The sequence below is a fragment of the Odocoileus virginianus genome, chromosome 3 (assembly GCF_023699985.2).
Source record: "Odocoileus virginianus isolate 20LAN1187 ecotype Illinois chromosome 3, Ovbor_1.2, whole genome shotgun sequence".
Taxonomy (NCBI): domain Eukaryota; kingdom Metazoa; phylum Chordata; class Mammalia; order Artiodactyla; family Cervidae; genus Odocoileus; species Odocoileus virginianus.
Genome location: NC_069676.1, coordinates 47274834 through 47301108, shown reverse-complemented (window position 1 = coordinate 47301108; position 26275 = coordinate 47274834). Strand labels below are relative to the sequence as shown.

General features: G+C 54.6%; 4 protein-coding genes across 7 annotated transcripts in view; all 4 read left to right on the top strand.

The window, feature by feature from the left end:
* The first annotated feature begins 2808 nt into the window (after positions 1-2808).
* SPATA24 (spermatogenesis associated 24) lies at positions 2809-8018 on the top strand. 3 transcript variants are annotated; one of them, XM_020908431.2, is made up of 6 exons: positions 2812-2996; positions 4039-4104; positions 4333-4463; positions 4549-4619; positions 7258-7360; positions 7468-7619. In XM_020908431.2, exons 1-6 carry the CDS (start codon positions 2880-2882, stop codon positions 7595-7597), a joined length of 618 nt encoding a protein of 205 aa, XP_020764090.1. In that variant the 5' UTR covers positions 2812-2879; the 3' UTR covers positions 7598-7619. The 3 variants fall into 3 exon arrangements, with proteins under 3 accessions (XP_070321558.1, XP_020764090.1, XP_020764091.1); XM_020908432.2 differs by lacking the exon at positions 2812-2996 and adding an exon at positions 3025-3551; XM_070465457.1 differs by lacking the exon at positions 7258-7360 and having other exon boundaries at positions 2809-2996; positions 7468-8018.
* Positions 8019-8112: 94 nt separating this feature from the next.
* On the top strand, positions 8113-14469 carry PROB1 (proline rich basic protein 1). The gene has a single exon (XM_020908419.2). It carries the CDS (start codon positions 9438-9440, stop codon positions 12513-12515), a length of 3078 nt encoding a protein of 1025 aa, XP_020764078.2. The 5' UTR covers positions 8113-9437; the 3' UTR covers positions 12516-14469.
* Positions 14470-15038: 569 nt separating this feature from the next.
* MZB1 (marginal zone B and B1 cell specific protein) lies at positions 15039-17140 on the top strand. Its single transcript, XM_020908451.2, has 4 exons — positions 15039-15301; positions 16111-16235; positions 16587-16697; positions 16796-17140. The coding sequence occupies exons 1-4, from the start codon at positions 15125-15127 to the stop codon at positions 16950-16952; spliced, it is 570 nt and encodes a 189-aa protein (XP_020764110.1). The 5' UTR covers positions 15039-15124; the 3' UTR covers positions 16953-17140.
* A 2372-nt stretch (positions 17141-19512) lies between these two features.
* The window catches only part of SLC23A1 (solute carrier family 23 member 1), an 11569-nt gene continuing 4806 nt past the window's right edge, over positions 19513-26275 (top strand). Inside the window, exons 1-13 of one of the 2 annotated variants that reach the window (XM_070465450.1) lie at positions 19513-19634; positions 20268-20402; positions 20878-21035; positions 21763-21851; positions 21986-22053; positions 22583-22764; positions 22900-23020; positions 23270-23426; positions 23745-23892; positions 24437-24542; positions 24797-24926; positions 25025-25168; positions 25644-25739. In XM_070465450.1, coding sequence (XP_070321551.1) covers positions 19599-19634; positions 20268-20402; positions 20878-21035; positions 21763-21851; positions 21986-22053; positions 22583-22764; positions 22900-23020; positions 23270-23426; positions 23745-23892; positions 24437-24542; positions 24797-24926; positions 25025-25168; positions 25644-25739 — 1570 coding nt within the window. In that variant the 5' untranslated portion in view covers positions 19513-19598. The remainder of the gene's footprint in view (positions 19635-20267; positions 20403-20877; positions 21036-21762; positions 21852-21985; positions 22054-22582; positions 22765-22899; positions 23021-23269; positions 23427-23744; positions 23893-24436; positions 24543-24796; positions 24927-25024; positions 25169-25643; positions 25740-26275) is intronic. The other variant, XM_020908417.2, reaches the window with a different exon arrangement.

Here is a 26275-nt window from a genome sequence, read left to right as displayed (position 1 = left end):
GGACTTCGTATATACTCTTCCCTCTTTCTGGTACCCTTTCCCACTTCCCTGCCCCTGCCCACCTTCGTTAAGTGCTTCCTGGTTACCTTAATAGGTTTCATTCAGCTCAAACATCTTTTCCTTACAGCCTTCCCTGACACCCAGGCTGGGCTTAATCTCCTTTTAAATTACTCTCATTCCTCTTTTTCTTGCTTGAATAATGACTTAAATTGGGATTTATTTGGGTGTTTATTTGATTATTATCTGTCTCCCCCATTAGACTAAGTTCCAGTCTGGTTTTATCTGAATTGAACCTTGGAAGGAAATGACATGACACCTGTCAGGACTTCCTCTGGAAGTGCAGCTCAAATTCTCTGAAACTACTCCCATCAAAAAGTAGGAAGTGTCCCCTCTGCTTAAATCTGGACTCTCTGGTTCTTTGAACCAATAGGGTTGGGCAGAAATGACAGTAACCCAGTTTTTAGGCCCAGAACTTAAGAAACTGGCATCTCTCATTTTGTCATTTTGAAGGTTTATTGGCCGCAGACTCAGCTTGCAGGATCTTAGTTCCTTGACCAGGGATCAAACCCAGGTCACCAGCAGTGGAAGTGCAGGGTCCTAATTAACCACTAGATCACCAGAATATTTCGTCATTTTAGATGCTTTTAAACCCAGTCATATATTATAAGAAAGCCCAAGCAGCCCGTGGAGAGGCACCAAGAACCCTGGTCCTCATAGAGCAGAAATAAGGTTTCACCATTGAACATTGCCCAAGCTGAAGATTTCTGAGCCAAATGACTTTTTTTAAGCTGTTAATTTTGGGTGGTTTGTAACAGAGCAATAGATAACCAGAACATCAACCGGGATGACAGCCCTGTGAAAAAAGGCAGTCCTTCCTGGAGCAGGATCACAAAGCTATCTGTGATGTCATGTTATCCTGAGCCTTGCTGAGCCCCAGCTGGCGAGGAACCTGTAGTGTCTGTTGACACAGAGTGGGAGTCTTTGGCAGTCCCCAACCAGAGTGACCATCCCAGATCAAGTCCATGCTAGTATGCCATGGGCCTGGATCCAGGGTTCTCTCTTGCTCACAACTTCCCACCCCTAGGAACTGGCTGCAGAAGCCTATTTCACTCCAGAGTTTTGCCCTGAACATGAAGAGCAGCTGGTGGAAGTGATCTTTGAGTGGCAAGGGACATCAAGCAGCACCTCGTGAAAGACCCTAGAGAGGAGAGACTCAGGGATCGCTGCCCCAGAGCAATGTACAGCTTTGTCCAGAGTGATTCAGAGGAACATTTGCATTTGAAACACAAAGTTCCAAGAGGGCTCTGTCGTTAGGTACATAAATCACAGAGCACCCTATAGGCCCATGATAATCCAATACCATAGCCACTAGCCACATATGGCTATTTAAATGTCAATTTTAACTAATTAGAATTTTTATTAAATATTTAAAAAGCACTCCTCAGTCACATGAGCCATATTTCAAGTGCTGCCAAGCGACGTGAGGCTAGTGGCTGCTGGCACTGGACAGTACAGAACACTTCCATCACAGAAAAGTCCATCTCTGACCTTAGAGACTGATCCACAGTGGTGGCCTTACTCTCAAGGACATCAGAACAGACACAATAAAAAAGGAAAGAAGAAAAGGATAAAACAAGGACTACCACTGGGAGATCCACAGGAATGACCATGTCTTGTCAGGTCACAACATCCAGCCAAAAAGAGATACCCAGGCAGCTGAGGAGAGCACCCTAAGTGACTTACCTGATATTTCAACTTCCCTTTGTGATCATTGACAACATATTTTCCCAAATTCCTTCTTAATATAGTTATTTCCCACTTGGGAGTTTCAAATTCCATAACTTCAGAATCCATTATGTTCACAAAATACTGCATAGCATCATGGTTAAGAACATGGACTCTGAAATCAAACTGCCCCTGTCAAAACCCTGTTTCAAAGCTCAATAGCTTGGGTGACCTTGCCTTACTGGGTTATTCATTCTCATAGAAACTACATTTTCTCATCTGTAAAATGAGGATATTAGGATCAAGTACACAAGGTTATTATGAAGGTCACATGAAATAATACTAATAAAGCATAACAGTATCATGAAATAGTGAATACTTGATAAATATTAGTTCCGGTTTACCCCAAGCATAATCTTATTTGGGTTTCAAAACAAGCCCTCAACGGGGATTGGTGGGGATGTGTAATCACCTTATTCTTCCTTGCTTCCATTTTACAAGTTTCCTTCATGCCTGACTTCAGTTCTAATATCTTCAGACTCTTCAGGTTGCCCAAAGCCTGGTCCCAGAATATGAGGACTCTTATCTTAGATGAAGTCACTTTCCTATTCTATTTTTGAGCTTCCCTTCATTGGGAAGCTCAGGTCCCCTAAGTACTGTGTTCCTAAGAGCTTCGAAGAGGGATCATATTAGTCTCATACTATGCGGAAAATGCAGAGTTTAGAGTGGGATAAAGACACTTGCAGGGGTTGTCCATGACTCTTGCTTCTAAGTCTTGTATGTAGTTTAATGGGTCCTGGGGGAAGGCTGTGGGCCGGTGTGTTGCCTGCTCCTCAGCCCTTAGGGTAAGTTTAAACCGGGCCCTGCCCGCTCCTCAGGACTGCGTAAGAAAGACACCATATAACAACCGTGCAAATTCCCTATAAACCTAAATTACTAACGGTGCGGCAGGTTCTCTGCCCCAGCCTGCTCTTGTAAGAGAGGGACTCTTTTAAGAGAGCGACTCTTTTAAGAGGCGGGCCCCATCCCTGCAAACAAAGGAAGTCCCCGCCCCTGGTTGCCAGGGTGCTTTGTGGCGTCGCATTCTCATTGGTGGCCATCAGCGGTGAGGTAACCCGCGGCAGCCATTTCCAACGAGCTGGCGGGGGCGAAAGATGGCGACGCCCGTCGGGTGGTCGCAGGGCGGGTCAGGGTCGGTATGTCTCGCCTTTGATCAACTGCGGGACGTGATTGAGTCTCAGGAGGAACTGATCCACCAGCTGAGGAACGTGGTACGCTGCCAGAGAAGACTGACTGGACGCCTACGTTGTGGGGGCGGGGCCAGGCCCTGTCCCAGTGCCAGGGGCGTGCCGAGGCCACATTGCCAATGGCGTCATCCGGAGGAGGCGGGGCCCCGATATGTTCTGGCTGGTGGGGGGATTAGAGCCAAAAAGGGACTGTGTCTCAGGAACATTTACCCGGAAATTTTAGAGAAAACCAAGTTGTTTTCTACTCTCTTTGCCTGGTTGTCCAGGGCCTGGTAGATATGGCAGCCTATTCACTGAGCTTCAGTTTCCCCATTTCTAATTGGAGATGACTTCACTGTGTACAGAGTAACTATAACATCATCCCTATTGTGGAGTCCCCTCCCCATGCTGAGTGCTGTAAGCTATTCACATGTTGACTTAAGGGCTTTCAGCCCCTTTATGTCCTTTGCTTTTGCCTTGTCAATCAAATGCAAAGCTGGGACAAAGCACTGGAGCCACAAATTTCCTGAACATGTATGGTAAAATCATGGCCAAGTGGGATATATGATTTTTCTGTTTGTTTTTTATCTTGATAAAGAGGTGAGGACATAGATAAAACTGACTTCACATCTATTTCTCACTCCAATGTTTGAATGCAGCTCTGAACACTGAATTACCTAAAGGTACCCAGGCCTTTCTGTTGACAGCTGGCCTTACATATGTGTTCTCATTATGTGGAACACTTCTCTTTTCCATCCTTTTTTTCTGGCCCACCCATATTTAGCAGTCAGATATCAAGCTGACATCCCTTCCCTTGAAGCAGTTCTGACCCTTCCTCAGGCTGAGGCAAAGGCCTCATAGCACACATCATGGTGGCCACAGTGTCTTCTCCATGAGACTTGTTGTTCCTTGTACGCAGGACCTAGAGTTGAGCATCAGTGAATCTTGTGGAATGAACTCTCCCTTCCTTGGGCCCCAGTGTTATCGTACATGCCCTAGGCATCCATTATCTATACCAGGCCCTTGTGCCTAGAGAAACCCCTCCCACCACAACTCCAGGCCCTCCCTGAGCCAGGCTCTGTTGCAGATGATTCTCCAGGATGAAAATTTTGTCAGTAAAGAAGAGTTCCAGGCAGTGGAGAAAAAGCTGGTGGTAAGTAATAGCCTCTGTCAGCTTCTCATCTTCCCCCATTTCCCAGGATCCCAATGGTTGGGCAGTCCTTGAGCACTGGTCTCTGAGCGCCTCCAGCCCCCATAGCAAGGACAGAATCTTCCTGTACCATGTCTTCTACGTGCCCATCTGAGAAAGGGGACTGATTAAGGGGGCCTAGGAGACTCAGCATGGCTTGTGGTGATAAGGTCACTGCTGCTGCCCCTGCAGGAAGAGAAAGCAGCCCATGCCAAGACCAAGGTTCTTCTGGCCAAGGAAGAGGAGAAGTTGCAGTTTGCCCTCGGAGAGGTAGAGGTGCTGTCTAAACAGCTGGAGAAAGAGAAGCTGGCCTTTGAAAAGGCGTGAGTGGAACTTGGTAGTGGGGGAAGAGTTGGGGGTCCCATCTGCCCATCAGCCTTCCCATCTTTCCTTATCTTCTCCACTCAGGCTCTCCAGTGTCAAGAGCAGAGCCCTACAGGAGTCCAGCAAGAAGGACCAGCTCATCACCAAGTGCAATGGTAGGCGGGAGGCCCGCACTCCCTCCCACGCTTGCTTACATGGGCTCTTCCCTAACAGCCCAGTGCCTGTGTCCAGGGCAGGGTTTCACCCCAACTTCTGTCCCCGGCTGAGGATACAGGCCAGCCCAAGCGGGCCACACCCTCGCAAAGGCCTTCAGGGACCAGGCAGGCCACGGAAATGAGGGAAATGATTGGTGTACAATATTCTTCATGGCCATAAAGGAACGGGCTCGCTCCCATTTTTCTTGAAACATACGACCTTAGTCCACCTTTTTGTTTTCCCACTTTTGGTAACTAATAGAAAGAGTGTACTTTACTCATAACTCTGTTTTCAGGGAAAGAACAGTCCTGTATGGAAGCTGACCCTTAGTCTGAGTGTTGGGGACCCAACAGGGAGAAATGGGGACTGTGATGATGTGGAGAGCCATACTCCTTCCCAAGGGCCTAGCACCTCTGCTGTGGGAATAGGGGCCCAGTTCAGTCAGATCTTTAAAAAAAAACTGGAAAGCACATTCTAATGGAAGCTTTTCTGACTTTTTCATGTTGGCACTAAATTTAAAAATTCAAAAATGTTTAAAGTATTGTATGGGCCAAGGAAAATATGTCTGTGGGCCATTAGTTTTCACCTCTGCTCTATGCAGATGCCTGTGGCCACTTGTTGGCTCAGTTGGTACTCTGAGTTTTGGGGCACTTTCGGTCAGCTATTCAGTTTTCTGAGACCTTAGAACCCCTTTTCATTTTCCCAGAATGCCAGACTCTCCTTACCTACTTTAAGAAGTAGATATGAGTTCCATATGCAACATTTCCTTCATTCACTGCATTGTTCAAGTAGATCAGAGTTCACACCCAGAAGAGGTTCAGGGTCTCTCCTGATGAGCCCCCACCTGGAGTCTTGGGCACCCCCTACCCACCAATGCAGGCTTCTCTTTCCCCTGGTGAGTACTCTCACTGGAAAGATGCCAGTAGGCTGCCGTCTTGATCTGGCCAGGTGGACTAACAAGCCTCATGGTTGTCTAAGGCAACCTCATGGCCTCATGGCCCCTCCTGCGGCCCAACAGGCAGGCAGTGCCTCCATACCCAAAGATGCTGCTCCCTTAGTCCTTCCCTTTTCCCTGGGCTTCCCCCCACTTCCCTAAAAGGAACCTAGGCTTCTCTCCTAGTGGTGAGGCCCTTCCTCTAGGACACTTCCTAGAGATCAGCCATGGCCTCAGGGCTCTGCATCTGCTTGTGGAAGGTGTGTGTGAGTCATGGGGAGGAGCCTGGCTTCCTCCCGGCAGAATGTTCTGAATTCCTCCAGAAGGGCACAAGCCCTCACCTGAGCAGATCTCGTGACCTAAGCTACCCCCTGGCCTAACTTCTAATCCCCCACGCCTCCCTTTATGTGGTTCCAGGTTGGTTTTACACTTACATAGTTCCTTATTCTTCTGAAAGTCTTTTCTAACCACTCTCTCATTGGGTGCCATTTATTCTAAATAGCTCTCATTTATTTTAAGATTCGAACAAATTTCTGATGCTTTTTTCCCACAAGAACTTCATAAGCAATCAGATTGGATTCACTGGCTGACCTGGGGAAGGAGGTTCAATAGCACTGGTCCTGTGACCCATTGAACCCAGGTTTTCCTTCTTTTCCTTCACCCTTGTCTCTGTTCAACATATCCCGTAATTTTTGACCAGATTTTCTCTTCTCAAACCTTAACTGCTTCAGCATTTTTGCATTTTCAGAGCTTACGTTCTAGTTAATCTTTGTCTAGTCTTTGAAAGCTATAGGATTTTCTTCTTTGAGGATCAGAATTTTCAGGGCTCCCTGAGGGACATTATGTAAATGAAGCAACCCCAGATCCCTACAGCCTCATTGGATTTTAAGCCAAGACACAAAACTCATCCTTGCATCTAATGAGCACTTAATCTGGGGGTAAGCTTTGCCACCACTATCTCCCTGGGGTCCTGTCTTCTCGCCTGAAGCCCTAACACAGGGCTGGGCATCCTGCTCTAGCCCTCAGTGGGTGGGTGGTTTGCAATGACTGAACTAGGTGATGTTTCTAAGACTTAAACTCCCAGGGGACATCTTGTTTATCCATTCCACAAATAAATGTATTGTGCATCTATTTAACAGTATGTGCCAGGTACTATTTTAGGCCTCAGGGTTAAAGCCGTGAATAAAACAAAAATCCTTTTCTTTGTGGACCTTATATCCTAGTAGAGGAGAAGACATGAGCAAAACATGAGGTCTGTGAGATTTAAGTGGTAAAAGGGAAATAAAGCAGGAAAATGGGATAGGAAATATTGGGAAGTGAAGGGCTGTAGTTTTAGACTAGGAAGGGTCTCACCAAGGAGGGTGATATCTGTAAAGAGCTGCAGGAGTTGAGGGCAGGGCTGACCATTTCTCTCCAAGGGCCGTTGCATGCCCACAGGGGAGCCACCTGGTCCAGAATAGAGTTGTGAAGTCACTGACACACACCCCCACCCTATAAGGACTCTATAATAAACTCATCCTTACAAAGACATTAGCAACTACTCTTAGACAATCCCTGGGTGGTGGGGAGCCAAGTTCTGAAAAGACCCACGAGGGAATGCCTTATCTCAGGAAGGAGCCCATGGGATGGGAACCCCTCCTCCTCCCTGCCTCTCTCCCCCACAGAAATTGAGTCTCACATTATAAAGCAAGAAGATATACTTAATGGCAAAGAGAATGAGATTAAGGAGTTGCAGCAAGTTATCAGCCAGCAGAAAGAGATCTTCAGGTGAGGGGTCTGGGCCAGGCTGGGGGTTGTTGATGGAAGTAGGGAGCCAGACTTCTGCTCCCTACCCTGGGCTGTTCCCAGCCCACACCCAGCCGGCTCCGTTGCAGGAATCACATGTCTGACTTCCGGATCCAGAAGCAGCAAGAGAACTACATGGCCCAAGTGCTGGACCAGAAGCATAAGAAAGCCTCGGGGACACGTCAGGCCCAGAGCCGCCAGCGTCCCAGGGAAAAATAAAATGGTTGCCGCCTTCCTGTTATCTGGCTGTAATGCCCAACCTCTGCCTTCTCTGCTCTGGAGGTCCCCATCCTGACCCTTCCTGTCCCTGTGGGTACTTCCCTCAGGCCTCACAGTGGCCTGGACACCAGGGAAGAGGCAGGGTAAAAGGCAAGACACCCCTTCCTTCCTCCCTGCCTGCCTTTTGAACCCCCACCTGCCGGGCCATTCCTGTGCTCAGAAGTCTGAGGATGCACCTCGACGAGTCTCCAGACCCTGCTACTCCCCTTGCTTCCTCCCTTGGGTGATAGTGGGGACTCTGGGGGTACGGGTTGTAGCCTAGAGAAGGACTACTTGGTTGTCTAGTAGGCACTATCCCTTCTTACTCTTGGTATTAAATTCTTTCCTATATAAACAGCCCTGGTTACCCCAGCACACATAAGTGTGTATGTGCTGTGTTATGTGTCTGAGAAGCCCCAACTGGAGAGTTCAAAAATGGTGGGTTCCAGGACCACAGTGAACTTGGGAAATCGGTTTCCATCACATAACAAGAATGTTATACCTGTGAATCACCTTTGCATCTTCTTACACATCTCCCGAACAGAAGCTTATGTGCACAAATGGAGGAAGAGGAAAAGACTACTATGGTGGTGGTGTGTTTTTGGTTTTTTTTTCCCCCCTTCTATGTCTGTTTTTAAGGTGGGATAACAGTCTGTGGAGGGGTTATGACTTGCTCGAGTTGCATATACAGAGCTGAGTGTGATGGCCAGGCTTGGTCCTCTCAGAAGCCGTCACTAATGTGCCCTAGGTGACCAAGGGAACACACCCAGGCAGGAAACGCACTTAGGGGAGGCAGAGTCAATGGTCAGGTCTGGCCTTGCGTGGGTCAGTGTGAGGCTGAGTGCGTAAGGGCCAGCTGGGGCCTGAGTCATAGCAGGACCTTGAAGCCAGAAGTTTAAGGGCAAGTGGTGCCCATTGTCATCGTCCCAGGATAGTAACAGGTGGTAGCTGCTTCCCCATCAGCAGTTGTCCCCAGGACAGGTCCTGAAGTGATGGGGCCTGGAATGAGGGCATTGTGAGTGCCTGGGGGAGCACAGAGCTATTCTTACCACAGGCCTTTAGAGAAGGGACCACAGCTACCCTAAATGTTCCTAAAAGATGCCGTATTAGCATCTGGGCCTTGTTCTGACAACCTGAAAAGCTAGCACTGTCCCCTCCAGCCTAGGTTTCCACAAAAGCAGTGGGTCTAGCCAGGGACATGTTTTCTGAGGCCCCAGTACAACTTTCGGAGTTGGGGGAGCCTCCATGTGATGCTCCTCTATCAAAGATATGGGGCAGGTTGTGGTGATGGTCACAGAAGATGATGCATGCTCCCTTATGAGCTCTGGCTGGGGCAGGCTTTGTGAGGGCCAGAGAGGAGGGGTGCGCTGCAGTGGTGGGAAGACCTGGGGAGTTGACAGATGAAATTACCAGACCCGGGTTGTCTGGTCTGGCTCACACACTGACCCACACAGGATACTTGATGTCAAGCAGGTCCCTGCTCAGCCTCAGTTCCCTCACCTGGGATGGACGAGTGGAGTTGGGCCTGGCTCCTGGGTCCAAGTTGGATGTTTGCCCTCCGCTCACCTTCCAAACCAAATCCTGGAATGTCACCCTAGGCTCTCCGGTTCTGAGAAGGGATCTAGGAGGGTAGGGCCCAGGGCCCTCTGGCTGCCTATGCCGCTGTCTTAGGAGCGGACGCGGCCGCTTTAAGGCGCGGTGACCCCCACGACACCCGCGGGCGGGGCGGGGACAATGCGGGCGTCCGCGGCACCAGCGAAGGCGAATGCGAGGGAGGTAGTGCGCAGCGTCCGGCCCCAGCATGCTGACCGCGCTCGTCCAGCCAGCCCTGCCTGGGTTCCCCGGGCGGCTGCCTGAGGCCCCCGCTCGGCGCCAGGACTCGTCCGGTTCGTCAGGCTCCTACCACACTGCTCCGGGTTCTCCAGAGCCCCCGGACGTTGGGCCGGACGCAGAGGGCCGGGCGAATTGGCCCAGGGTGGCCCCTGCGCTGGGGGCGGGCGTGCAGCCTCGCCTGTCCGTCAGCGCCCAGAATAGCCGCCAGCAGCTACTGCCCGGCTCGGGTTTCCCGCGAGGCCCGGCCTCCGGCCCGCGACTACCCCAGCCCCAGCTGCGCATGCTGCCGTCGGGGGAGATGGAAGTCATCTTCGGCGCTGGGCCCCTATTCAGCCGCTCCGACGCAGAGGATAGAGAAGTGCAACAGCTCACGACGCGGGCCTTCCGCAGCCTCTCTCCGGCTGGGTCCGCGTCTCCCATCCCTGCCGAACCGCAGCCCCAGGTCCCCGACGGTGGCTCCCGCTGGGCCACTTACCTGGAGCTGCGGCCCCGCGCGGCGAGTCCTGCCACCCCATCGCAGTTCGAGTGTGTGGAGGTGGCGCTGGAGGAGCGTACCGCGCCTGCCAGGCCCCGGACGGTGCCCAAACGTCAGATCGAGCTGCGCCCTCGGCCCCGGAGTCCCCCGCGGGAGGCCAATGCGCCGCGCCCTCGACTGCTCCTGCGCACCGGCTCCCTGGATGAGTCTCTGAGCCGCCTGCACGCTGCCGCGGACCTCGTGCAGACGGCACTAGCCAGAAAACTGAGCCCGGCGCCCCCTGCCCCAAGCAACGCCATCTTTGGACCCACGGTGCCGCCGGAGCCTGCGACCCCGGAAACGCCCCGCAGTACTCGGGTGGCCCTGGAGGAAGCCAAGTCTCTGCCGCCTCGGGTGAACTATAGTTCAGCCCCAGCCAGGGCCCCAAGACCGTGGCCAAGCCTCCGGGAGCGCGCAATTCGGCGCGACAAGCCCGTGCCCGGGACCGAGCCGCTGGGTCCAGTTAGTTCCAGCATCTTCCTGAAGTCAGGGGAGAAGACCGAGGAGGTGCACCAAAAAGAACCGAAGGCTCGTTTCCCGCGAGATACTCCGGATCAAACCGTCCTGAGGGCACAGGGTCCGCCTTTCCAGTCTAGGCCCCCCTGGGAAGTTTCGAGTAAGGCTGTGAGACGGAGGAGCCCATCCCCGCCGTGGCAAGCCCCAAATGGGACCGTGCGGGGTCCTCACTGCACCTCCCCCCAGAACCTGTCCCCCTGGAATCGAACTATTCGGAAGGTGAGTAGCCCATCGCTCCCCGAGGCATCCTCCACATGGGACAATCAGGATGCTGCTGTCACGGAAACTGTCAGCAAAAAGAGCCCTTCCCCTCCGACCCTTTCCCAGTGGAATCGGGGTGTTGCCAGGGCAAGAAGCCCATCCCCCGAAGCTCCCTCCTCGTGGGAGGTGCCGCATCCGGCAGTTGGGGATGCAGTTGAGGGAAGTAGGAGCCCGTCCCCGCCGACCTTGCCCTCGTGGGAGACTCCAGATCGTACTATTGGAACGTGGAGCCCATCGCCCCAGGAGACGTGGAACTCCACAGTGCAGAGCTCATCGGTAGTGCCTACGCGGGTAGCTATGAATGGCGAGGCCCAAGAGGAACTGGTGCCGCCCACGCCGTCTGCACCAGGGACTCCAAAGCTAACAGAGGTTCAAAGTCCATCCACGCGGGAGATGCCGGATCTTGCCTTCCGAGGTAACCAGCTGTCGCCAGAGGTGACTGCAACCCAGCTGCCTCTCAGCCGCACCCTGGATGCCGATGCGCGCCCTGAAGCTGTGGGCTCTGGAGAAGCGGCCTCGGGGCGCCCGCGCGTGGCCATTCCGCGGCCCCGCGACGTACGCAAGATGGTGAAGACCACGTACGCGCCGAGCTTTCCGGCAAGCACCCCAGACTCAGGGCTCCCCGCCCCTCCTGCAGAACCCCGCGGGGAAGAAGGCAGCGCATCCAAGACACAAGAGCTTCAGGCGCTGGGGCCCCCCGCCCCGTCTCACTACACTTCCATTTTTCTCAAGGACTTTCTGCCGGTCGTGTCACACCCCTACGAAGGCCCAGAGCCAACCCCAGACACAGTCACCCGGGACGTTACGCAGTCCAACGGGGTCCTGCGGCGGAGGGCAGAGAACAACACGGCGAAACCCTTCGCGCGCACTGAGATCCGCTTGCCTGGTGCCCTGGCCTTGGGCCGCCGGCCTGAGAGAACCCGGGGAGTCGCGGTGCACGGTCCTGGAGGAAAGAACCGGGATGCAGAGGCCCAGCGCTTGGTCCCGGACGACAAGGGTCGGACCAGCCCTCTAGGCGGCGCTCGCACCTCACCCCAGCAGTCGCCCATACGGCCGGCGGAGACCCAACCTCCCGGACCGCCCCGCCCCAGCTCCCCGCAGGCTCGCCCCAGCTCCCCGCAGGCTCACCCTAGCTCGAGCTCTGGAATAGAATCCAAACTGGAGACGCCCCCTAAGGTCCCTGAGCCCGCGGTGGCGGTCCAGTCGCCCCTCCCGCGGGAGCCCCAGGCGTCGGCTCGTAGAACGGCCCGGGCCCAGCCCCGCGCTGCCTCGGCACCTCCGCTGGACCGGTCCGCGGACGGTTCCTCCCAGGGGGCGCGTAGGCCGCCGGGGGCCGCAAACCCGGGGAAGGTCCTGGTGGATCCCGAAAGCGGCCGCTACTACTTTGTGGAGGCGCCGAGGCAGCCTCGGCTGCTGCTGCTCTTCGACCCCGAGAGCGGGCAGTACGTGGAGGTGCTGCTGCCACCCTCGCCCTCGGTGCCACCCCGCCGCGTCTACACCCCGCTGGCCCTGGGCCCCGGCCTCTACCCGCCAGCCTATGGGCCTCTTCCTGGCCTCTCACTGCCACCATCCCCCGGCCCGCCGGCCTTCAGCGGCCCGCAGCTACCCTGGTCTTCCGAGGCGGGGCCCCTGGACGGGATGTACTACCTGCCAGTGAGCGGGACACCCAGCCCCGCACCTCCTCTTCTTCTCTGTACTCCACCCTCCAGCTTGGGTCCCTCGCAGCCCAACAAGGGCTCCTTGTTCCCGGTGTGAGGCTCCAGGGCCTGATCCGCTTGATGTTGGGGCCTATTGATGGTCTTAAAGGTTCTGGCATCCAGTCCTTCACCCTCTTCTCCTTCAATCATCTCTTCCTTTTACCCATCTCATGCCGTTGTTTTTTTTTTTTCCCAGACCGGAAGTTACCCTCAGATTATCTGAGACACGTTGGGGTGGGGTTGGGGGGCTAATGGAGCTGGAGCTCAGGAAATGGCTGCCTGTTTCCTCCCCCAGGAAAATCCTATACCCTTTCCCCAACTCCCAGAGTGTGGTGTGTTGGGGTGTGTAGGTGTGTGTGTGTTGTGGGCTGAAAAAAATGCACAACATGAGATTTGTGAGTTAAGTGTTACTTGGGGCAAAATGAAAACTATAAGCCTGGGAGACAACCTCTCACATAGCTTGTCTATGTGGGAGTAGGTCAGTATATATGTGATTTTGGTGAAGGAGGATAGTGCAATCAAGCACTCATTTTGGAAGAAGATTGCTGCTAGTCACAAGGAGCAGATGTCTATTTTATTGCTTTTCTAGATATGAGAAGATGCAAAAAATTGGGCTCATAAAAACTTCTCCTGAAAATAAGTATCTAAAGGCCTATTCTGCCAGTTTCTCCCGGAGCACAGAGGGCCTCATTCCTGATCTCTGCCCTGAACTTTCAGGGTGGGTTGAAGGTCAGCGATTGCAGTGGCTAGTGATTTCATCCTTGTAGAGGCAGGTGACAAGTGACAGTTTTTAGTTGGCAGTGTGAAAAATCCCATGACATGGCCCCAGGAACCGACCTGAGGGGATGATGGGGTTTCTCAGGGAGAGCAGGAAATGGGAGCTGCAAGGAAGGGGCTGCCCCTAGAGGTAGGGAGATGTCTGTCTCTCCCTGAAGGTGGACCCAGCTGAGGTGGAGCAGGCTAGTGAGCAATGATGGGATGAAGGAGGACACTGGTACCAAGTCCATTATTCTTTGGAAGGGGATCTGAGTCTTGGCCTGGGAGGCTGTGGGGAAAAGTGGCTGGAGCAGGCCCTAGGCGAGGATTATCTGAGAAAGGGAGCTACGGGGACAGGAGGTGGAGGTAGGTCAGGGAAGTAGTATGTGAGGGGCTGTGGAGGGTCAGCCTGGGACTTGGGGGGAGTGGGGACTGGGGAGAAGGTGGGAGGTGACTGTAGTCTGCAGCTGGGAGTACTGCCCCTCTTTCTCCCCTCAACTCCAGCCTCTGACTTGGCTTGTCTAAGCCCTCAGAACTGAACTGGCTCATTCTGGGGTTATAAGTGGGGGTTCTGGCTGTTCCCACCAAGGGGGGAGGAACAGATTAGTGGGTCATTGGGAAAGACTTAAAAGCAGAGAGGATGGTTGAGCTGAGGTCCCAGAGGAAACTCTTGACCTTTCTGGATGGGGTGGACAGTGGGTTAGGGCTGGTGAAAGAAGGGATGCCCCTGTGTGGCGCTCTCAACTGGTTCCACTTGCCTGGTAACAGATGTGGCAACCATGCCTAGAGAGGGGCTGGCTCTGCAGGCTGGTCACAGCATAGGAAGGGACAGGCCCCACAGAGGGTGTTCCAGTTGCCTTGAGATTCCAGGAGAGCAGAGGGGGGACGCACAGAGTAGGAGGTGCTCTTCGTGGGGGGTCTGTGTAGAGTACTGAGTGAAGTGACTGGGCTTCACTCAGTGCTGGACTGATACATGGTGTGATGTGTTTGCAGAAGAACAGTTACCATTAGAAGCAGTGTTAGGGATGGAGATCAATGCCTTTCTTAAATTCCAGGCCTCTGGTGGACCTGGATCTCTTGGAGTCACTGCCCCCCTCGCCTTGAATTGGAAACAGAGAACTATGAGTCAGAATAACCTGGACATCTTTCTGTGGCCAGAGATGCCGATGCCAAGGAGGGCCCTGGGCCACTCCTGGGCCCTTCACTTCATCGTGATGTGCAATAAACCCAATGGCCCCAATGGCTGGAACAACTGGCGTGAAGTGTCTGATTTCCTGCTGCGGCCCCTTAACACCCCCTACAATGCCTTCCATGCCTGGGTGTGGCTTGAGGGAGAGTATCACATGTGTCTTTCATACACTGTGGCGTCCCTCCTTCAGCAAACCTGCCTCTCAAGGAGGGAGCCCTAGGCTGGCAATCACACCTGTGACCTCATTTCTTCTGGCAGCTGAGTGGTCAGTGGGCCTTGGGGAGCAACCAGGCTTGGGTTCCAGTCTCAGCATAGCCCTTCTAGCTGTGTGGCCTTGAATTTGTCACTTTTCTCTAAACCTTTGTGTTCTTTGGGGTAGATTTAAGACATAACCAGTCATCTCCTCCCCCAAGGAGCTTAGCACAGTGCCTGCCATGTAGCCTGTCCCAGGTCAAGAGAGGTATCAGCTCCCATGTGTCTTTGCCCAGGCCCAGCCCCTCTCCTTGCCTCATTGGCTGGAGCCAGGGTCCCACGAGAGAAGATCCACACGTGGAGTCTCCAGGGCCCTGGGGGAAGGGAGAGAATGGGAGGGGTGAAGTGTCAGTTCCCCATTGGTCTGGGCCAGGTGTTCTGAAGCAGCCCCCACTACACACACACACAGATGCACCCACACACCTGCACCCCAACCACAGCCCTTGCTCACTGAGTCAGCTCCACCGGCCATGAGGCTGTCACTGCTGCTACTGCTGCCGCTGCTTGGGGCCTGGGCCATCCCAGGGGGCCTCGGAGACAAGGCCTCACTCACTGCCACTGCCCCTGAGCTAGACGATGAAGAAAAGTTCTCAACTCACATGCCAACTCACCTGCGATGTGATGCCTGCAGGGCGGTGGCCTACCAGGTGAGTCCCCCCGCCCCCAGCAGTTCTGCCCCTACGAAGGCCCCTTCTCAAGCCAGACCCTTCTGTCTGCCTCAGGTTCCACCACTGGCCTTTGATCCCCAAGCCCACCCCTAGGCATCAAGCTAGACTCAGCCTTCCATGTTATTGCCATCTTCACCTCACCAGAACCTCTGTGCCTCAGTTTATCTGTCTGCCCAGCAAAGAGCAGACAGGCCATCTCTGGGACGTGAGGGAGTCCCTAGCTAGTCCTCTCAGTCTTCTCCCTTTCCAGGCCGATCCTGAAGTCCGGACTCCTTCCCAAAGCATGCCTGGGGAGCATGTGGGTTTGTGCACGTGTGCATATTTGTCGAGTCTGTGAGCCCATGAGCATGTGCGGGTGTCTTGAGTTCACATACAAACCTGTCAAGTGTGTCTGAGTACTTGCATGAGTGTATGTGTGAGTGTGTAAGTGCTATGAGTACATGTGTCACTGATGACTGAGTGGTTTTATTTTCTTTCCTTGTTCTTGTGGTTTTACATTGCATGTGGTGATGGTGGGCAGGTGTGCCCTGCAGGAGGGTCCCCAGTGCCCAGGCCAGCTCAGCTTTGCCCACCCAACCAACTCATCCCAAGGCTGTCCTGCCTCAGCTGGTGCGTTTCCAGCTCTCTGGACCTGGGGGAGGGCCACGAAGTCAGCCTCACAGGTGCTTCCTGCTCAAAAGGTTCCGTTGCCTCGTTCTTCCTCTGAGACTCAGGCTGCTGCTTTCCCCGCCCCTCCTTCCGCACTGAGTAGTTTTGAAGCCCTGGTTCTGAACCCCTCCTTGTTCCAGATGTGGCAACATCTGACAAAAGCTGAGGCCAAGCTTCTCCCACTGGACTCTGGGGGCCGTCATGAGCTGAGTGAGTCAGTATACACAGACGTCCTGGACCAGAGCTGCTCGCAGACGTGGCAGGGGTGAGTTGGAAAATCTGGCCCCTGCCTCACTTCTCCAGGGGCAGGCTCATGAGTGGGGGGTCCCCATCCTCCCAATCACACCATACACACTCCACAAGGTCTCCAGCCCAAGGGTAGGGCTAGTTGGGACAGAGGCTGAACTCTGGAGCTGGGAGCAAGCAGAAGAGTGGGTGACCAGGGGATAAGGGTATTGTGTGACTTTGGGCCAGGGGCTTCCCCTTTCTGGTCTTCAGTTTTTCAGCAGAGAGGACCAGAATCTGGGCACTAAACTTGGTAGATGTCCCATGTGCCCCGCTTCGGGTAGATACAGGCTCCACTGATGCTGTCTCCCTCTCCTCCCTCTGCCTCCAGCTATGGAGTTGGAGAAGTGGACCAGGTGAAACGTCTCATGGGCCCGGGACTTAGCACAGGGGCACAGCCGAGCATCATGGTGGTGATCATGGACGGACTGTGGCCCACCAGGTGATGACTGGAGGGCTGGAGTGGGGTGGAGCCCTTGCAGCCTTGATCTGCCCATTGTAGGCAGGGCAGAGTCTGAGGCTCCTGCTGGGTTCCTCTAGGCTCTCCAAGACCTGCTTTCACTACCTGGGGGAGTTTGGAGAAGACCAGATCTATGAAGCCCACCAACAAGGTCGAGGGACCCTGGAGGCGCTGCTGTGTGGAGGCCCCAGGGGGGCCTGTTCGGAGAAGGCTCCAGACGCAAGAACAGAGCTCTAGTCCAACTCCTCCTTCCCGGTCAGCCCCTGAAGAGAGCTGGCCTCCTTCTTGATCTGCCTTCCTCCTTTCTGCAGGCGGCCTGGAGGGCGGGTGCAGGGAGGCCTCGCTCCCTCCCTCCTCCAGCCTCGGGGGCCTGGGATGTGGCCAGGGCCTTTCCCTCTGGACTCAAATAAAACGAGTGACCTCAATTCCTTCTCTCGGCAAAAGATTCTTGGGGGGCTGGGAGGATAAACATTGGTGTTTCTGCTGGAGAAGGCCAGGGACAAGCCCCACAGTTTCCCAGAGGTAAGAGATCTATCATGGTTGAAAATGTGTGTGAGCTGTCGAAGGCACATGAAATCAGTTATCAGCACGTTTGGAACCCCAGATCCCTCACGAGAGAAAATGAAACCCAAGGAAAACTCCATAAGCACGTCACCTGCGGACACGCCCACCACAGCCACTGCAATCTCTGTGCCCCTCCCAGAACACTAGTCTCCCTGGGTCTACGCCCAGCGGCTGCTCACTTTCTAGACTATGCTTTTGACCCAGCTGGCATGCCTGGGCCCTGGGACAGGGCAGGGCAGGGCAGGGTTCCCAGAACAGGCTGTATTCTGGATCTTGGCTCTACATCCTGCTCTCCCCAGAAATTCTTCTCACCTGTGGCCCTTTATTTAGCAGCAGAGAAAAGAGCTCCACCTGGGTTGCACCTGAGTCTGGATATCTGGGGTCAGTGATGCTCAAGCTTGCAGTTTCCTTTGTATCTCTGGGAGGTGGACAGAACAAACACTGTAATACTCTGTTGACACCTTGGCTCAGACAACAAAAAAGACTCAGGCAGAGTCCTAGGCGAAGTGGCAGGGCTGGGAGAGAATTCACATTTAGGGGGTGGGGGAAGGATAGTGCTGGAGTAATGGGGGTGTCCCGGGCAGGCCCTGACCACTGTGGCTTCCCTGAGCTGCCCTACAGCCCAGCGCTCTGTGTTCCATCACCTGTTCTCCACCTGTCTGAGGCCCCTCCCCTGGCCCTCAGGAGAGAACCCTGAAGCCCAAGGAGAGCCAGGGTCCAAGGCATTGGCTGAGGCGTCAGAAGTAACAGGTGTGGAGCTGGGAGCCGTGATGTGGACCTGCGTGGTCCTGTGTTTGTGGAGTGACTTAGACTTTGCATCAGACTCTGGGTGTGTTTGTGCAATTGTGTATCTGAGATCATGTGCAGCTTGCCGGCCTTGTCTCTGTGTGTGTGGTATGTGGTTTGGGTTGACTTGAATGACCAAAGGACAGTGTGTGGAAAGGGTGGGGCTGTCTCTCCAGCCCCCTAGGGAGTACCGAGGGAAAGAGGGTGGGGAGGAAAGTGCTGAGGAGTACAGGCTTTGAACTGGTCAGACAACTTTAGGAACCTGGGAGCAGTAGCCAAGAAGGGAGAGGAGAGGACAGGCAGGCAGAGCAACGGGCTGGAGGCTGGACAGGCCTTTGGATTCAGGATTGTGACATGAAGCTGCTACCCAGCTGGACAGCGGTGCTGCCTGGGAGCCCTCGGGGCAGGGCCTGGCCGTGGGCACAGCGACTCAGAAGTAGGTGGACCCTAAGGGGGCTGGGAAGGCACAGAAGGGAGCTGAAACTGGGACCTGGGACTTAGAGCCCACCAGCCAAGAGTCTCAACCCCTAGGCTTTCCCCAACCCCTAGGAGGGGAAGATGGTCCGGCCCAGGGCTGCTTCAGGGGCTGTGTGGCCGTCCCACAGGGCCTGATGCTTAGAAAAGTCCCCCGACTTGGTTTAATGCTCTGCTGTTGCTGTTTATAACACTTTTGGAACAGAGGGTCCCAGGTTTTCATTTTGCACTGGGTCCCACAGAGCACACAGCTGGTCCTGGTTGGGAGGGAAGGAAAGGAATCCTTGTCCCTAACACAGAGGACAGGCAAGACCGGACTAGCTAGCCCCGGCAGCTCCTTGGGCCCATTTCTGATTTTGCCTCAGGGACCCTGAGCGGTAGTGGTGGGGAGGGCAGCCCTTTATGACATTTAATGTAGAAATAAACACGGTGGGTTTAGGCATTCAGGCAAACCTAATTTTTAGAATGGTTTTCTAAAACCTTGCGACCCATGTGGCCTTGGTCAGATCACATCTCCTAAATCTGTTTCATCAGCTGTAAAACAGGTTAATAGCACCCAGAACCTGGGGTTAGACTTGACAATACAAGGATGTTGCTTGGCACACAGTTGTTCCTCAATAACAAGATGGGTTATGATGATGATAATGATTAACTTTTTATTAATAAGTAGGGAAAAGCCTGATTCAGAGTGTGACATCATATGTGCCCAGGTTCACTCCCTTTCTCCTCACCTCACCCAGGGCCTGGTACCCTTCCAAGGTCGTCCACTCCTCACCCTGGCCCTCTGTTGGAAAACTCATGGCCCGCGCCCAGGCTCAGGTTGTGGGCAAGCAAGGGAGTGCTCTGGAGGTACATGTGGCAGAGGCTTGGGCGGCCTTTTCCACTACAGCCAGAGTTAATACGTTACCTCAGGCTGGGCCCTCCTTTCGCAATCAGCGCTAGAGATCTGGTTACAGATTTACTTCAAACAATGTCTGATATGTGGAGTAAAGTCCTCCCTGGCCTTCTTAAAGCCATCCCTCCTTCTCCTCAGGAACAGCTCAAACCTGTGCCCCAAAGATGAGGGCCCGGGAGGATGCTGAGGGCCAGACACAGGTGCTGGGGGATGAGTGGGGGTGGGGGTGGAGGTGTGGGGGGGGGGAGGTGGGGGGTGGGGCCCTGTGCAAGCCTGCTCCCTGGGAGGGCAGAGAGAAAAGTTCTGATGAACTGGATCAAGAGTGACTGTCCCAGGTGGAATGTGGCAACTGGGGGAGGGGGTGGGGGTGGCAGTGGGGGTGAAGGAGATTTCTGCTTTGGGACTGGCTGACTCCAGCTTGGAACCAACAGGGGCCCAGCCTACCACCCCACTAGTGGACACTCCAAGGACCGGGGCACTGGTGGGACCAGAGTGGGTCCAAGAGGGTCTGTCACGGTCTTCAGCCCTCTTGGCCTCTTCCTGGGGTACCTCTAGGCTTCTGACTTACGGGCCCATTCCCTTGGCTAGAAGGCCCAGGTTCCGGGGGCTCCAGGAGCTAGCATAGTGGACTTGTTCCTGCACAAGGCAATGTGAGGTGGTAGCCAGGTGTAGCCAGGCCAAGGGAGAGCTGGGTGGGTGAAGCTTGAGGGAGGGCAAGGGCCCCCATCTGTGGAGCTGTCAGGCCACTCGGGGCACCTGATTGATTCTGAAGCAGAATGGACTTTTCTGGGTGTCACCGCTCCCTGCTGAGTTCTTCTCTATGCTGCCCCCAGCATGAGTCCCTGGGCTCAGCAGGGACCTCCACGAGGGACCCCCCAGTGTCCCTGTCCACAGAACCCAAGTTCGACATGTTGTACAAGATCGAAGATGTGCCTCCCTGGTACCTGTGCGTCCTGCTGGGCTTCCAGGTGGGCGTCTTCCCAGGGCCTGCCCCCTGCGCACCCCCCGCCCCGACCACCCTGCACCCGCCCCAGGATCCCAGCCCCCTCCCTGGCCAATGAGGTCTCGTCCTGGGTAACAGGAAGAGAAACTTAAGGTCAGCAGCAGTGACTGTTGCCAAGCCAAGTCGATGGTGAAGAGGCTTGATAGGGCCCGAAAGGGGTGGCGCATCACCCGCCGGGGGAGCGGGAGTGACAGGAGGAGGGCCCACTCCACAGGAGCTGTGGGAGTAACTTAGGGCAGATTAACGACTCCCAGAGAGGTGAGCAGTCGCTCTGTGGGAATCCCTTATGCAAGTATCAGTCCCAAGGGGGCTCCCTGGCAGGGGTGGCCTGGGCTCAGGCCCACTGAGGCAGACGTGAGGGCTCTGAGATCCCCCTGCTTCCTGGTGGGCTCCCTGTGCCCTGTCTCTCACGCTCTCCCCCAACTCTCCCCCACCCCTAGCACTACCTGACCTGCTTCAGTGGCACCATTGCTGTGCCCTTCCTGCTGGCTGAGGCGCTGTGTGTGGGCCGTGACCAGTACATGGTCAGCCAGCTCATTGGCACCATCTTCACCTGTGTGGGCATCACCACCCTCATCCAGACCACACTGGGCATCCGGTGAGCTGCCCCATGTGCTACCTGCACCTCTGACCCTGTTCCTGCAGACACACATGCAGTGACCCACACAGCAGGAGCAGTCTCAGAGGACTCTCGTGGGACACAAAGAGCTGCTATTTGTGTCCACCTGCTGCTTTGGTTTTCAGGCCAGACTTAGAGCCAGGAGGTTGGGGTCCCACCCTGAACCCCTGGGGGTTCCTCAAGGAAGAGGAATGTGCCTAGCTGGGCTCTCCTCTGTTAAGCCTTACTCTGGGTAATTGGGACCACTTGCTCTCCTGCTTCCAGGGCCTTTGTGGGCCTCTTCAATGGCCTGTCCTCCTGGGGGCTCTCTGCCTCTTGTGCATAGTCCTAGGCCTGGGTGGCCTAAGGATGGTTGTATGTGGGAAGGAAGGTTGTGAGCGGAGCTTGCACACAGGAGCCGAGCTATCCACTCCCATGCCCGTGGCCCATCACAGTGCAGGAGCTGGTGCTGAGAAGGAAAGGGAGCAGGTTATGGGCCAGGGGCTCCATTTGTTTTCTTTCTTATGCTCCCAAAATGTCTCAGAGTCTGGCCTGAGGCTGAGGTGACTTCCCTCTGTTCTGCCCCGGCCCCTGTTCCTCTGTGTCTCTGTCCCTGGGATTCTCCCGGCGCTGCTCTCTGCCGACCCCCCACTCCCCGTCTCCCTTGTCTCGTTCCTGCCTCCCCCACTCCCATCCTGTCCCTGTGGCTCTGTGCCTCTGCTTTCAGGCTGCCACTGTTCCAGGCCAGTGCTTTTGCATTTCTGGTTCCAGCGAAAGCCATCCTGGCCCTAGAGAGATGGAAATGCCCTTCAGAAGGTGGGTGCATTTCTGGGGTCTGCACTGGGAAGGGGAGTCCCCGGAGCCTGAAGGTTGGGACTGTCCCGTGTCCATTCAGGGCAGCATCTTTACTTTCTCTCTGTCCATGTATGTGTTCCTATCTCTGCCCACAGAGGAGATCTATGGTAACTGGAGTCTGCCCCTGAATACCTCACATATTTGGCACCCAAGGATACGAGAGGTGGGTTTGCATGTGGGGTAGAAAAGACCTGGACTTGAGGGTGTGGGCTAGATAGAGGGAAGGCCACTGCTGAATTGGGGGAAGTGAGAATGTGGTCCAGGAACTTTTTCTTTATAATTTTATTTAATTAATTTATTTATTTTGGCTGTGTTGGGTCTCGGATGCTGCATGGGCTTTTCTCTAGTTGCGGCGAGAGGGAGCTAGTCTTCGTTGCAGTGCATGGGCTTCTCATCGGGGTGGCTTTTCTTGCTGCAGAGAACAGGCTCTAGGGCAGGCAGGCTTCAGTAGTTGCATCGTGTGGGCTCAGCAGTTGTGGTACCCAGGCTCTGGAGCACAGGCTCAGTAGTTGTGGTCACGGGTCCAAGGGATGTGGGATCTTCTTGGGCCAGGGATTGAACCTGTGTCTCCTGCATTGGGAGGCAGAGTCTTTACTACTGAGCCACCAGGGAAGTCCTTTGGAACTTTTTTTTTTTTAACATAGATGTAATGGCCTCTACATAGTGACTTACAGCTGATCTTGCTTTTCCAGGTCCAGGGTGCAATCATGGTGTCCAGTATGGTGGAGGTGGTGATTGGGCTGATGGGGCTGCCTGGGGCCCTGCTCAGCTACATCGGGCCTCTTACAGTCACCCCCACTGTCTCCCTCATTGGTCTCTCTGTCTTCCAAGCTGCTGGCGACCGAGCTGGCTCCCACTGGGGTATCTCAGCTTGGTGAGTGAGAACCAGGCTTGATCCTTGCCCAGCCCCAGTCCCTCACTTTCCTCGTGTCCTGCCTGCCCCCTTAGCCTTGGCTCTTGCTCCCAGCACAGCCTACCAGCCATCTTCTCTTTGTGTTTCTGCCCCCAGCTCCATTCTCCTGATCATCCTTTTCTCCCAGTACCTGCGAAACCTCACCTTCCTGCTGCCTGTCTACCGCTGGGGCAAGGGCCTCACTCTCTTCCGTGTGCAGATCTTCAAGATGTTTCCCGTGAGTAGCTGATGGGCAGCTTGGGCTGGGACTAAGGCAGGGGCTGGACCTATGTCCAGGGCCAAGGTTGGGGGGAAGGGCCAGGGCAGTAGGGGAGCTAGAGGCAAAGATGAGGCCCCAACCAGGAATGGGGCTGGGGTCTGAGCTAGGGCTGGGACACAGGCTGGGAATGGGGCTAAGTTTAGCTGGTTAGCCTGGACTGAGCTCTCCTGGGCCCTCAGTGCACCCCTCACCCCACCCTCACTTCAGATCGTGCTAGCCATCATGACCGTGTGGCTGCTCTGCTATGTACTGACCCTGACGGATGTGCTGCCCTCAGACCCCACAGCCTATGGCTTCCAGGCACGAACAGATGCCCGAGGGGACATCATGGCTATTGCTCCCTGGATCCGCATCCCTTATCCCTGTGAGCAACCCATCTAGGCCCCTCTGCCTCCAACTGAGACCATCAATGTGGCCCCTGGTGACCCCAGTCCATCTGATGACATAAGTATCAACTGCACATTTAAAGTGTTCCAGGCAGAGTGCCGGTGTATTCCGACACAGCCTCACTCCAGCTTTATGACTAGGTGATCCCAAATAAGCTCCTGCAACTGTACAACTCCCATCCCAGCCTGAGATCCTTTTACCCCTCTATCTGCTCTACCCAAGTACTGCCTGTTCCACTGCCTAACCCACCTAGGAACACTCACTTCATCCATCCTCCTTCCCCCTGTTGCTTCAGGTCAGTGGGGGCTTCCCACTGTGACTGCAGCAGCTGTCCTGGGAATGTTTAGTGCCACGTTAGCAGGCATCATTGAGTCCATTGGGGATTACTATGCTTGTGCCCGCCTGGCTGGTGCACCACCCCCTCCAGTACACGCTATCAACAGGTATGCCCACCTGCCCTCCTTAATGTCTAATCCCCTCAAGGATCACTTGGGAAGCAAACATTGGGACAGAGTTGAACCCCAGAGGAGGGGGACAAGGAGTTGGGCAAGTCACTAACTCACCAGGATTGGTCCTCCTTACTTACGAAGTGAGGATGCTCCCATCACTTACTGTTTCGAATAGCTGAGGAGATAACAAAGCTCAGAGAAACTAGTCACTGACAACCTTCCATGTGTCTAGCCCTTGGTGTGCATTCTCTTGCAATCCATTAATGGCTCTGTAAGACAGGTATTCCTATTGTCCGCATCTTACAGATGAGGAAATTGATGTCCAGAATCACCCAAGGATTAAGCGCCAGGACAGTGGGACTAGCATTCAGACCTGGGATCCTGGCTTCCAGACCCCCTCTGGCCTGGAGTAGGGGACTACTATGGACTGTTGTAGCTCGCACAGTCCTAGAGACGTGAGAGTTCTGGCCAGGGCAATGGGAGGACGCAAGCCAGGATAGAGCACGGATCAAGGCCCCCACTTGCTCTTTCCTTACAGGGGTATCTTCACCGAAGGCATCTGCTGCATTATCGCGGGGCTGTTGGGCACGGGCAACGGGTCCACCTCATCCAGTCCCAACATTGGCGTCCTGGGGATTACCAAGGTGCCCGGCTTAGCCAGAGCGACCCAAAGACCCGCCTCCATTTCACGTACCGCAGGCCCTGCCCCAAACACCTCCTACCTTGGCCTAGCCCCACTCTGCCTTCGAGAGGCCCCTCCCAATCCTGCCCTGACCCGTCTGTGCCCTGCTCTTGTAACAGGCCCCGCCCACCTACCACACTCCTCCCCTCGCGCGCAACTAACTCTCCCCCCAGCCTCGTCCTCTGGGTCTAGCCCCAACTCCTGGCTCACTGGCAGGTGGGCAGCCGGCGCGTGGTGCAGTATGGTGCGGGCATCATGCTAGTTCTAGGCACCATTGGCAAGTTCACGGCTCTCTTCGCCTCGCTCCCTGACCCCATTCTAGGGGGGATGTTCTGCACCCTTTTCGGTGAGTGTTGCGCGTGCTTTTGAGGACGCAGCGTGGTCGCATTGAGTGGAGCCCACTCAGCGGTTTAGGAGCCTCTAGCGCTTCTCTTGCGCCCTCAGGCATGATCACCGCTGTGGGGCTGTCTAACCTGCAGTTCGTGGACATGAACTCCTCCCGCAATCTCTTCGTGCTTGGGTTTTCCATGTTCTTTGGTCTCACGCTGCCCAATTACCTGGACTCCAACCCGGACGTCATTAATACAGGTATTCCCAAGAGTCTACCCATCCCAGGGTGGGGGAGGTGTGGTGGGCTTGACTCTGAGCACAGCTTCTTCCCTCAAAGGCTCCACACAGCCAGAGAAACAAATCCTCCCCAACTCTGGATGTTAGTCAGCAGCCAAGTGGCTAATTAATAACTGTCCTTTACTCAGACATTTTCTGTGTCTTAGCTTTACATGTGCTCTTTTAGTTTTCACAACTCCATGAGACAGATACGATCTTCATGTCACAGATGAGAGGGGTTAAATGATTTGTTGCAGGACAAGCAGCAACCAGCAAACTAGGATTTGAATCCAAGGATGGGAAAGGCAGAGGGTATAATCCTGAATGTCAAGATTTTGTACTGTCCCATCTCCACACCTGCTCGACGAAGTCAGCAGGCTGTGCAAGTGGGGAGCATCTCTGAGGTCTTTCTCCGGATGAGGCCATCACATTCACTGGCCTTTGGCCTGTTCCACAGGCATTCCTGAAGTGGACCAGATTCTGACTGTGCTGCTGACCACGGAGATGTTCGTGGGTGGGTGCCTCGCTTTCATACTGGACAACACAGTGCCAGGTATGGATCAGCCTTGGTATAAGAACAGAGAACCATAGTGGACTCGTGGACAGTCCACCAGATGTCTCCAGAGCCGTGGCCAGGTCAGATGCAATGCAGGCTCTACAGGGAGAGGCAGGAACAGATGGGCTGGAGGGGGAGACCACTGGCCTCACAGAGGCCAAGTTTCCTCTTGGTCTTGAAGAGGATGTGGCTAGGAGAGTCATTCCTGGGCCCCATAAATTGTTTCCTTTCCATTTCTTGGTTGCCACTGGATTGAGGAGTGCCTTTGTTTTCTTAGAATAGGACAGGTGGGAATGTAGCATTAGTATATTGGCAAAACCCACTCCAGATATGCCAGTGATCTGTCATGCAGATGTAATTTTTCAGACCTTGGTGAAAACTGGGTTGAAAGCAATTTAGAGCAGTAAGGTCAATGAGCCTGGGCTTGAGTCATCCAGAGCACTTCCTGGATGATTCTGGATGGGCCAAGGAGACTGGAATGTGGACAAGAGTTGAAGGCACCACAGGGAGGGGTGTGGAAGGCAGGTGAGGAG

Bases quoted from the DNA above. Each gene is read 5' to 3' on its own strand.
- SPATA24 (XM_020908431.2), top strand. From the start codon at position 2,880: ATGGCGACGCCCGTCGGGTGGTCGCAGGGCGGGTCAGGGTCGGTATGT. The intron at 4,464-4,548 runs GTGAGTGGAACT...TTCTCCACTCAG, and splicing joins AAGCTGGCCTTTGAAAAGGC to GCTCTCCAGTGTCAAGAGCA. The intron at 4,620-7,257 runs GTAGGCGGGAGG...TCTCCCCCACAG, and splicing joins GCTCATCACCAAGTGCAATG to AAATTGAGTCTCACATTATA.
- PROB1 (XM_020908419.2), top strand. From the start codon at position 9,438: ATGCTGACCGCGCTCGTCCAGCCAGCCCTGCCTGGGTTCCCCGGGCGG.
- MZB1 (XM_020908451.2), top strand. From the start codon at position 15,125: ATGAGGCTGTCACTGCTGCTACTGCTGCCGCTGCTTGGGGCCTGGGCC. The intron at 16,236-16,586 runs GTGAGTTGGAAA...CTCTGCCTCCAG, and splicing joins TGCTCGCAGACGTGGCAGGG to CTATGGAGTTGGAGAAGTGG. The intron at 16,698-16,795 runs GTGATGACTGGA...GGGTTCCTCTAG, and splicing joins GACGGACTGTGGCCCACCAG to GCTCTCCAAGACCTGCTTTC.